At 38.0% G+C, this 12,690-nt stretch overlaps 1 protein-coding gene across 2 annotated transcripts in view; it reads left to right on the forward strand.

The window, feature by feature from the left end:
• The first annotated feature begins 552 nt into the window (after positions 1-552).
• Positions 553-12,690, forward strand: part of FRK (fyn related Src family tyrosine kinase) — a 60,150-nt gene continuing 48,012 nt past the window's right edge. For both annotated transcript variants that reach the window (XM_080586592.1, XM_080586591.1), the window contains exon 1: positions 553-2,192. In XM_080586592.1, coding sequence (XP_080442718.1) covers positions 1,762-2,192 — 431 coding nt within the window. In that variant the 5' untranslated portion in view covers positions 553-1,761. The remainder of the gene's footprint in view (positions 2,193-12,690) is intronic.

The raw sequence follows: 12,690 nt of genomic DNA on the forward strand, positions 1-12,690 counted from the left end.
CTGTCATACTTCATAACTAAATACAATTTTCATAATTTGCAAAACTAATATGCTTTTTTTTTCTTTTTTTTCCATCAGGCCCAAAGAGTTCACTACAGATTATTAGGTTTAGTGATCACTTATTATGTATGGTCCTTTCTTCTTTATTCAGTTTCCTTTGCACCATTATGGAAGAGGAGTGAGAAAGCAGTTCCCCATCCCTCTTCAATGGAGATGCACCTGATAAGCTTTCAGTGGAGACTTCTTTCAGTCATCCAGCAGTCCCCACTGCATCACTCAACTTCTGCCTGTGCCACTGGTCTCATCATTAAAAGGACAGGCCGAGAGACATAGTGAAAAAAAGTGGTTTTGGTTTGTGTGTTTATTTATTATTATTATTATTATTATTATTATTATTATTATTATTATTATTTTAAAGCAACAGAAATCAGGAACTCTAAATGGAGCTGATACACATGTGTGAATGGTTTAGGAAGATATCATTTATTCGTGACACCCCTACGCACCTCCCCCCCCCCCCAAAAAAAAAAAAAGAAAATAAAATAATGGGAGCCAGTTTCTTTATCACCCGGAAGTTTTGCGTCCATGAGTGGGTTTTGTTTGACCTCTTATCTCTAACAGCTTGCCTGTTACTGAAATGCCACCGTGTGGTACAGCCAGGCTATCTCCTGTGCTTCCTGCTCATGCTTAGCATTACGTGTCCCTGAGGCTGGTGATTTCCAGCTGTTATAAAGCTAGGGCTGCACTGATGGGATGTGGCAGATGGCTCCCCAGGCTGCTTTGCCACAGCAGTACCCAGACTTCTATGCTCTGTCTGCATACCAGTTTATGGGTGCTTTGGAAAAGGGAACATAGTGGCTAGATTAGTTTCCATTGGCTTGCTCTCCGGCTGGAAAAAAAAAATAATTTTATACTTTGTTGGTATAATTAACCAACCACCTAGAGCAATTCCTTGGCAAGAGACTTTATTTCCTTAAAATGCAGAATAAGGACTGAAGTAGTTTCTTTCTTTCTTAAAAGAAGTGCTAAAAGCAGCTTAAAAACAAAAACAAAAACAAAAACAAAAACAAAAACAAAAACAAAAAACTGGGTGTGTAAGAGTGCAGAAGCAGCAGGTGTGCTCCAGGTGAGGGCGTCTGCTGGCTCTGGGCAGACAGAGGCTTCCCCTGTGAACAGAAGCCAATGCAGACCAGGAAATAAAAAGAAATAATCAGGCTGTTCACGTCGGAGGCTGAGGAAACGGGCAGGTCAGCTCAGTTAATCATTGCCAAGATAAATTTTACCAAGGTTCACTGCTAATCATATGACAGTTTGAGATGAGAAAACCCCACCGTGAGCAGTAAGAACTGAGAATACTCCCCCTGCTCCGGATTAGGTTTCCTGAAATTTTTTATTTTTATTTTTTTGCTATTGGAGAGGAGGACTCACTCTCTCCCGCTGTCCCAAGAGTTCAGCCCAGAGGCAGTTTCTGTGCTGCTTTCCTGTTCCGAGGAGGAAGTGAAAAATTCCCTCCACATCTGCTCTCGCACTTGGATACTCAGGTTTCACTCCTGAATCAGGAGCCGCCTGGAATGAACTCTCAGTGGGGCTCAGAGAGGAGCTTCCAGCTGTGCCAAGAGCTGTTTGATTTTGTGCCAAAGGAGGAAGATGGAAAGAAATCCTGCAAAGCTCTGAAATACTGATGGGGCAAAATTTGGTCTAAGGGTATTGCAACTGGGAAAAGCAAAAGAGACGAAGCAGAGAAAGGCACAAGGAAACAGGATGGGAAACATTTGTCGGAAGTACTGCACCTGTTTGAAGCCCTGTATCCCTTGCTTATTCTCAGTGAAGGAAGATGAAAAGGAAGACAAAATCGGCCAAACTATTCCCAACCTTGCTGTGATATACACTGACAACCAGACAAGCAAGGAAGCCAAAGAGAGTGAGAAAAAAAGCAAGCCCTTACCTCCGCTGCCTGGCCAGCATCTGGTGAACATTTGTAACTTTGTGGCACTCTTCAGCTATGAGGCTCGCACAGAGGAAGACTTGAGCTTTCAAGCCGGGGAAAAGCTTGAAGTGCTGGATGCATCTCACGAGGGCTGGTGGTATGCTAGGCTCCTCCTGCCGCCAGGGTCAGTCTCTCCTGGCCGCAAGCTCCAGGGCTACGTCCCTGCCAACTACATAGCTGCTGACCAGAGCATTGAAGCTGAGCCGTGAGTAGCCATGTAACGCGTGCCACCGTCCCTTTTCTTTTGGGCTAAGTGGGTTTGGAGCAGGCAGTTATGGCACTGCTTCTCACTGAGTAGTAACCTCAACAGTGAACCTCCAGCGGTCCTACCAGCGATACTGCTAGTCAGTGTGCGTGAGGAAAAGGTGAAAGAAAATCAGTTATGAAAGGCAGAGTGTTGAGGATTCTGTGTGGTTTAAATCATTTCCCTCTCTGATATACCCCCATGATCTACTGAAGAAGCATCTGGCAATATCAGGCTGGTTATCACTGTGATGGTTCATTATTGTTATTCATATAACAATTATTGTGGGTCAGATGCTTTCCAGATTGTAAGAAGGTATCACTCCCACCCCAAATAGCCTTCAGCCTAACCAGTTGCAGAGTTGTCAATTAGAGTCCTGGAAGCTACCTTTACACTTTCAAATTTTGTTACAGGTGATGGACGAGTCTCTAACAGATAAGATTTATTGTGGTTTTCTCTATTTTTTTTTTCTCCTCTGTAAGCAAATCACTACTCAGTACAAATTTAACTAAAGTACTGCAAAAGGCATAGGTGTGGATATAGCAAAGGAGCAGACTGAATTTCTTAGTTTCACAGAGTTTAACTATGCAGGTCATGTTCTTCTGCCCCTTCAAAACATGTCTGATTTTGTTTACCATTCAGAACTGGAGCAGACATCACATGAAATCAGTTACTCGGATCCCTAGTGAGGATGATTAGGGTCTGTGTCAGGCCAGGATGCAGAGTTACTTTTTTGTGCTTCAATCATAGGCAGCATATTCTGCTGAAATAACACTGACTGCTGTTCCTGAAGTGTGTCTTGGCAAAAATTATCAGTGTGGAAAGAGACAGCAGAAATGGTGGTAGTCTGTGAATTCATTTTGATTTTAGAGGAATGATATTGCAGCTTTTCAGTTAAATCTCATCTGGACCTGAAACATCTCCAATATGATCTACCCACTGTACTGCCCAGGGCTAAGAACACCGGCTCAGATATGGTTATACCAGTCTTTTATCAGCTGTAAGGTATCTGACATAGGGCAACTAAGAGATTCCTCTCTAACCTGAAGACCTTAATTTCCAGAATCTGACCAGCTGTTGCTATTTCTGTATTCAGGCAAACAACATTTTCAATGGTTGTGTTCAAAAGAATTCTTCCAGTTGCAGAAATTAATCTGCAGGAAAAACATTTTCTGAACACAAGAGAAAAGGTGGTAGACTCTAATTCAAATCATCTTGGCCTTTGCTCTCTTTCAAGAAGTAGTCTTATTACAAGTCATCTAAGATTGCTGCTTTCTATTAATACTTTGCAAGTAATTTTTCTCAGTTACAAAATCGTCTCAGCTCTTAAGCTTCCTCTTATCTTTCTATATATTCAGCATCAGTTGCGTAGTTAACTTTGATAAAGTGCATTTCAGCATAATGTTTTTTTTTCTTGTAGTAGAATTAAATTTATTTCCTTATACTTTTTTTTTTAATAACTTTTTCCCTTTATTAATCATGACTAATTTTTTATTTTTGGCAAAATTTTTTTTGTTTGTTTTAAATTGTTTTTATTTCCCCCAGATTTGTAGAACAGTGGACAAGGAGAGCTCTTACAGCTCTCAGATGAAGTCATTCCTCCAAAATGTTTGACAAGTTTTTAATTTCATACCAAAACACTTCTGGATAAATATGCCATCTTTTCTCAAATTTCCTTCCTAGTCCATTGGCCTTAGTGACCTTCAATGAAAAGAGTACAAATCTGCTCCTTGTCAGGTCACACAGACACCCTTTTCTATAGTCATAAAAAAACTCAGGTTGGAAAAGGCCTCAGAAGGACATTCGAACCAGTTGCCCCAACTCAAGGCAAAAATAAAGTTTGACCAGTCTGCTTAGGGCTATTTACAGTCAAGCTTTTCAATCTGATGGTGATGATTTTTCCCCTTGTATCTGGTTGGAATATTTCTTGCTACAGTTTCCTCCAAGACTTCCATTTCACCCACCCTGTATATTTCACACCTCTATTATCCTGCTGAAACAACAAGAGCAGCAGCAGTGATGGAGTTTTAAAGAGATAACACTTAACTTGCTTTCCCTAAAGTAAAAGAAGGAAGATGAAAAAATTATTATATCGTCTCTTTAATTAAAATTCAATGTTTTAATCACATTCTCTGCCTGAAATTTAAATTTAACTTCTTTCATCTTTCCATTTTGATTTTAATTAACTCTCTCCTTTGGTGTTGGCCAATTGCTTATGGCCATAACGTACATATTTGTGGAAATTGGAAAAGTTTTTATTGTATCCTTCCATTTTTTTTACCAGTACTTCATGTTTCCAGCACAGAACTGATAAAGAATGGAAGACTTGCAATCTGTGCCACATATAAATGTACATTCTCTAGCACCATCTAGCTTCTGTATGTCTGCAGAGAGAATGGATGTTTTAGTTTATTTCTAGAAAGTATTTCCAACTTACTAGATCAACAGATTTTCATGATTATGTAAATGCCTGGGTCACTGTCTCATGCACGTATAGGAATTTGTGAAATTAGTGATTTTTTTTTGCTGTTTTTGAGTCTCGAATTTGTAAACTAATATCCGTAAGAAAGTGAGGCAAAGACACCCATTGACAGACAATAACAAGCATTCATTTAGTGGTGTGTCTTCATCACACCTAGAGCTCAAGAAGGGGAAGTCCTCAAAAGGCCTTTAGCATCTGAAATTGGCTTATAACAAAAGGTTCTTTAAAAAGCTATTATTATAATTTTTCCAATCTTCAATTCATCACACGAGTCTTAGTAAGACTTGGAAATAAAACAAACTGGCCATATTCTTTAACAGCTGATTTCAGCATGCTTGTAAATAAACTTTCAAAAAAACATTGATTCTCAATGCGTGCATGGATACCCCATAAATTCACTTAAGTAAAGGGATATAAGGACATGAAATATTCTATAAATTATGTAATATCTTAGAGAAGACAGGGTCACTATGGAAGTTTAGCCAATATATGCTTGAAAGCTGCATGCAGAACTGTTGAATTTTGTTTTCTAATCATTTTAGTTTTGCCTGTAGCCATCAAGATTATTAACAACAAAATATATATAATCCTTTCTAATCAACATTTTGACGTGGTCTGTATTGTAGAGCCAGTTAGGGATTGCTAAGTCCGTCTGGTTCTGTATTGTTCATCCTGGCACGAGATAATGCTGGGTGATTATTTATTCCCTGCAAGTGCCACAGCAGACTGTTTTGTCTCTTTGCTGAAGTGTCTGCGGATTTTTTCAGGGAGAAAGGCTTTTTTTTTTTGAAATTTTCCTTGGTAAGAAGTAAAATGAAATAAGACAGAAAAGTGAGGAACTTTGCTTTCTTGTCCTCATTTAAATAAGCTTTTCTTCCTGGAGGTTTCTTGGACTCCATATAGTATAACTGAGGTAGTGCTAGTAAGATGGATTAATAACTGAAAGGGAAGAAAGAAAATACGGTATCTCCAGCCTTGTAAAAAAAAAAAAAAGAAAAAAAAAGTTTGATACTGCTTATAACAAAGAGCATTTTCATGTATTCTTGGTTATCAGAATATTGAAGCAGAAGTGATAAAAATGAGATTTCCTTACTGTGTTGCTTTCCTCTCATTACTGATTTTTTCTAGCACCTGCAGTGCTCCATACATGGTCTGAAAAAAAGGCAGATTCAGGCTATGCTGATGATAAATTAGCATTTATAAGAATGCTTAGTTCTTTTCTTCTCTCTGTATCATAGATAGCAGGCAAAATGACAATCCAAACCGTTTTTTCATTTTTAAGCAAGTTTGAATGAGGTCACATCTGGTGCATCCAATGATTTGGAAATGCTTTTTCTTTTTTCCTGGGTCTAGGCACATAACATTTAGCACAAGGGAAGTGAAAAATGCAGCTGGAGGTACAGTCATATGATTTGCCTTGCATTTTTAGCAGAGCATGATCAGAAAGAACAATTTGACTAACACCAAAATAGGAATAAATATATAAATTTCCTTGGCAAGGAGTGTGACCTTACGTTCCCTGTGCTTGCTCTGTGCCTGCTATTCTGTGCTATAAACAGGAACCATAGTAACACATTCACCTGCCCTTATTTTATTATTGCCACTTGTTTTAACTAAACAAGAAAGCGACATAGTGCAAATTGTTATGGACAACAAATATGGCCAGCTGGACAGTAAATTTTCATGAAACAAAAATAATGATTAAAAAAGAAAACAAAACTGTTGGAGTGACGTGAATTCTTTTCTAGAGGAAAGGTAGAGTGTACTTAGAGGGGGTTCTCGTCTGCCATCCTGATGGACTTGTTGGCTGTTTATCGAAAGTCAAGTTCATTTCATATGTTCCTCCCAACATTATTGACGCAGTACTGCTGTGCTGAGGGAAGTAAATCCACACAAACTCCTAGCTGATTAGGATAAACAAGAGCACTGCAATTACTTGTAACTTTTACTAGTTTCAGAAACGTTCTTTATTTCAGAGAGGTTTCTGGGGTAGGTGTTTTCCAGCTGCTGGAAACCAAGCCCCAGACCTAATCAACAAAATCTCACCAGTCAATTCCATAATGAGCTTTCTGTACAACTCTTTGAAAGCAGAAGTGACTCGCAGATTATTTTTGTTCCTTTCTGTGGCCTGACTCAGCTTTAACTATTTCATGCATTGACTGAGTCTGAGTTACTATACACGAGTAAGAAATTGTTCACTGTGCCAAACTGTTTCAGACTGTTTGAACATTCAGGCTTATGGGGTTCCTTTTGTTCCTGTGGGTCATTTTGCAAAGTGGCATTTAGAGCCACAATGGCTAGCAGCTCTTTCAAAAGTGAAACCTTAAATTCTGCTGAATACCTCAGAAATCTGAATTTGATCCACTGTGGTTTCAGCGCTCTCCCACTCTGGTAATTTCTTTCTGTATTACAGCACAAACTCTTGAGGACACCACCAGAACTAGCAGTAACCCTTGTACTGAAATGGGCTTGTAATAACCGTTCATTAGCTAGCATGGATGGTTTATATTTCTCATGTTCCTGGAACCTGTCGCATTACATATGAAAGCTATTTTTAACCAATTTTGGTAGAAAAGGATTCTTTATTGCCAATATATATATTTACTGTAAATCACTGAAAAGGCTGTATATGAACTCATAACTGAAAGAGATGGAGGATTTTTTTATTTACTTTATGTATGTATTTGAATATACTTAATGCATGAACTTTTGTGTGCACGCATACGGACAGTTTATAAGCCTGATACTTTTAAGACCATGTAAAATAGCTGGGTGATACAGGGAGGGTGTGTGGTGCAAAGCCAAATCATGCGTTTGATCACATTCTTTCACCTTCTGTTCATGGCATCTGAAGTACCTAGCCAGATTTTTGAATTGCCATGAGTGTTTTTGAATGCCTTTCCTGAATTTAAATTATTGAATGCTAAAACAAGACCCTAAATTTACTTAATTAACTTCATTAGTCTTGTCTCAACATTGCCATGCTATCTTCAAGCACATCCCAAACATTTTCTTCAGCTCTGCTCATTTCTTAAATATTCAGTGATAAAGTGAAGGAGATGGTTTACGGAACTATGCAAAATGTCAGACTTTGTCAAGTGCCAGCAGTATTTACATGTCCATGTATAATCCAGAAAATGTGTATCGCTGCTCAGAAAGGTGGAAGGAATTCTGGCATCACAGATGAGCAGTTTATGCAAACTTCTAATTTAGGTCACCTGGCAATGTGGTTTTCTAGATATATAACATTATTTATTCAAACTCTGAGAAATGAAGAAATTCTTTCCTTTCTCAACTTTATATGGAATCAGTATGTAAGTTGTAATATAATAATTTCTAAGCAGTAGTTTCCATTACCATGTAGTGAAAGACTTGACAATGAATGATGTCACAACCAGAAACAATATCCTTAAAGACTTCAGACATGGGCACTTAGATTTTTTTTTATGACACCATGAAACCGAAATGGCCTTTATGGCACATCTTTGAAAAACAAAGACAACATTCTGGTCAGAATAACTTAACAGTCCTGTCTGATGTTTTTTCTTCAGATTCAATAGAAATATGGGTTGTGTGTGCTAACCTAGATTAGTTGTTTGGGAGCGATGTTGGCAAAAACATTGGCCAGGTATTGTACAATAGTTACTATTTCTGCAATAGCTGTCTTTGATGGCTCTCTGCGTAGCACAATACAGATCCGTGCAGAGCTCAGTCATCTCTGAACAGGTTTAGAAGAGAATAGTATCCAGCAGCTCAGCCAGGCTAAGAAGTCCTAAAGCTGTGCTGGATTTAAACAAACTAGGTCAGGTATCTCTGTGAAGAATTATTTTGTAGCAAGTGAAAAGCCCTGTTGGTTATAGAAGACTTTGAGGCTTTTTCTTGTGTGTGTAGGAATATAACTGTAATGAAAAGATTAAGTCACAAAACATACAAAATACCCTATGAGGTCAAACCAATGGCCCTTCTAGCCCAGCTACTCTGTTTCAGAAAGGATTTTATGAAAAGTGCACAGGCCTGTCCACTTTCTGTGATCTGTTCCCTTTGTACTTCACCAGAGACTGGAACTGTTGTATAAGCAATGTTAGAGGGTACATCACTGCCATGTCTAATTACAGAACTATTGTCAAGTCTATTTAGCAAAAGCATAGGTGTTGACACTGCACAATTCTTTATTTCTGTTTGGAGACAAAGACTAAGCTATAGAAAAAAAAAAAAAAAAAAAAAAAAGCAAAACCCCAAAACCAATCAACCAAACAAAAAACCCTTCTCATCTCTACAGAAAGTTTTACGTTCCTAAACAATGGTTTAGCTCTTTTTTTTTTTTTTTTTTTTCCAACTGTTGATTGTTCAGTCAGGAGTGACTGAAAAAAAACAACAACAAAAAACACCAAGACACACTCAAAATTAATTAGGCACAAAAAGAAATAGCAGTGCTGTCACAGTCCCTGCGAGATTCACCTGCCTATTCCTTTACAGACCACACTTGCCTGTTCCCATCTATCATAACGCCCAAATCAACCTGGGCTGCAGATGTGAGTTATTTAACTGTGAGCAATTTACTGCTAAATTCATTTCAGATCCTACTGAAGGTGCAGAAGTAAGACCAGAATGTATCCTGTTATTATCTTATAGATGGTATCTTCTAACAAAATCCTTTAGAAGTGGTGTTTCTTGCAAATGTTACAATAAAGATGCAGCCTTCCCATAGCCTAAGTTAGACAATACACAATTTACCTCTCAATTTTCTTTAAAACAGATTAATAGAAAAAATATGATTGCTTATGTTTCATATGTTTTCCCATAATAAAATATTTTGTTCCTTTTCAAGTCTCATGGGTGGCATTCCTGTCCATGGCAGGGGGGGTGGAACTAGATGATCTTCAAGGTCCCTTCCAACCCAAACCATTCTGTGTTTCATTCTACGACTTATTCTATGATTCCAAGTCATGCAAGCAAAATACAAATACCAAAGAAGTAACATAGTATATTAGGTCATATTTTAAAAAGACAAAATATTATCACATATTTACTGCTACATGTAAGAGATAAAATAATATTCGGTGTTTTCCAAATAGCATTATATAGAGCATATTTGAGGACACTTCTTGTATTAGAACTCAAAAAAAAAAGTGATTAAAATCCTTAGTTAAGAAGCTAACGATGACATTCAGGTTTGCACCTCAAAACTGCATTAGGAAAGCCATAAAAGTAACGGGAAATTAGAATGGAAATTGACATCTTTGCAATTTTCAGTTCTCCAAACATGCTTAGAATTTATCTGGAAACAGTTTCTTCAGAAGATCATATGAAATATTGATCATGAACCCATAGCTTTTATTTATCACTTAAACTAGATAAAAATACTTTCCATTTATCCATGCTGGTATGCTAATCTTAATCAATAAAAACTGGAAAAACGGAGCAGCGAATTAATTAAGGGATGGTTTCAGATGGGATTGCACTAATTGACATTTTCATTATTTCTTTGCAGATTACTCTATAATCTTTTACGTTATAGGTTTATCTGCAATAATGTTGGTAAGCATTTTCCCTTAGCTTTCTCTCATTAAAGCAGATATATTGCTAGTATCCTGAAAAATAAATAATATTTTTCTTTATTTGTAACACAAGAAATTTTGTGGCACACCTTTTCAAAATGGACCACAACAGAAGAGGAACAAAAAAAAATCTGAATCTTACATTTGGTAATTAATATATGCCAAATTTCAGAACTGATGAGAACTCACAAAACTCATTCTTCCTTTTGAAACTACTGATCATTTGAGTTAGTGGAAGCCTCTCTGAAGGTATGCAGGAGTGTCTCTGCTCCTGTAAGGGTATCTGATCAAAGGAGCCATAAAGAACACACAGATACAAGTCTGACTCACACCTGATAAGGGAGGTGGTGATGACAAATCTCGTCAGCAGCAATGATTGATAAAGGTATATAGTGTGCGGGAATGCTTATTTTTTTTCTGTAAGATTATTTGACTGAGCACCTTGCCAAATTGGGATGACAAGGAAATGGAGGGAGACAACAACAACATAAAAAACGACCGATTCATGTTAACAGTGACTCAGCCAGAAACAAACCTGGTCAGTCACACCAATTGATGGGCTATCAAGAAACTGGGGGCAAACTGAGACTTTGCAGTTGTTGAGGTACAAACCCGGGGTCCAGGAGGCTGTTGAAGGCAGCACCTTGTCTGTGGCCATCTGAGTGGCTGGCCATGTCTGTGTCCTCTGCATATGTCCATGCCTCCCATGTGTATATGTGTCTGGGATGTGTGCTCAACTTTGCTACTGGTTGAACCTGCAAATGGGAAAGCAGCAGGTGCATCCGTGGACTAGTGCTGAGGGAGGAGGCAGCCATCCCTAACTTCCCTAACAGCCTCCTTTACCCTTACTCCAAAAAAGAGAGCCTTGACTATGTTCCTTTTATTTTATGCTTTTCCCAAACTCCGACAGATTTCCAAAAGTTTAGAAGTGTGTATGTATTCTCAGTCTCTAACAGAGATGAATCAGTTAGATTTTCTACCTTTCTGACATGGTGCTGTGATCTCTTACAAAATAAGCTGTATGTGTGGGTCTTGTGATGATAGTGCACACAGATTTTCACAGATGTGCTAGCCTTACTTCTGGAAGTCAAAGGTGTCTTTAGTGTGTCAGCCTTCCCATCTGTCTTCCTGAAAAGGTTACCCTAAAATCTGGAAGACTGCTTTGTTAAGAAATTTGTGACCATGTGAAAGAGACACTATGTTAGGGTAATGTTTTTAAAGTAAAAGAGAATAGATTTAGGTTAGATATAAGGAAGAAATTCTTTACTGTGAAGTTAGATACTGGAACAGGTTGCTCAGAGGAGTTGTGGATGCCCCCTCCCTCAATGTAATCAAGGTCAGGTTGGATGGGACTTTGAGCAACTTGGTCTAATGGAAGGTGACCAGGATGACCATAGAAACCAGATGATCTTTAAGGTCCCTTCTAACCCAAACCATTCTGTGATTTTATATCCCTTGGCTTGTGGTCATCTTAGAGTTCCTGACAGCACAATCCTTTTCTGATTACCCCTGGAGACTGAGTGAGACAGTGGAGGTCATTCTCCCATGAAAGGTGACCTGAGAGAGGGCACAAGTCTGCTCAGACAAGTCTGCTTCTGGCAATAGGCTGAGGAAGTATGTGCCTGTGCCAAGAGAGCTCTTCACAAAAAGCAGTGGAAAGATCTTAAACACTAGCATCCTGTACAGCCATGTGGGGCTTTTTGTTCCTGAGGGCTTCTATATTACTTCTGAGCCGAAGTGAATTTCCTTGTAAGAGAAGAAAATAATTTTTCAGGAACGATTTTCTCAAGAAAATCAATTCAGTGCTTTTGGAAGCTGTAATGGTTTAAGTGAACACATGACTGAAAAATTTCTTGTACTTTTGAGTTTCCCTTAACGTTAAATCAATTGATGTTAGTAGTGCTCTTTGCACCATGTTAACATTAAGGCTACCTCAAGGTTTCAATTTTGTTCACCAGATGTTATGAACAGTATTGCTCTTGCTACTTTTAAAGTACATTTTAACAGTAGATCAGTACTTTTGTTCAGGTATACGTTAACAAATGTGTAGAGATACTAACATTGATGCAAGATTTTACAATACTCTTCTGAAAACTCTATGCAGCTGAAATAGGGCCTGAGGAACACATTTTATTTTTTATTTTTATTTTTATTTATTTTTTTATTAAGGTGATTGAATGGCTATATTTCGCAAAAAAAGGCCCAAAGCACTTCCCATTAAAGCTGATGGTAGCCTTTCATTTACTACAAAGACAAGTGTTTTCAAACAAGTTTTAAATGCAATGAAGTCCTTACCCAGGTACAAAACCACCATTGGTAACAAACTGTGATACACTAATTGACTTTAGACACTTAAAATGAAGAAATACCAATGATTTACATAATTAAAACACAGCAAAAAAGTAATATATCGCTTTCA

This window comes from Anser brachyrhynchus, assembly GCF_964034855.1.
Source record: "Anser brachyrhynchus genome assembly, chromosome: 3".
NCBI classification, from domain to species: Eukaryota; Metazoa; Chordata; class Aves; order Anseriformes; family Anatidae; genus Anser; species Anser brachyrhynchus.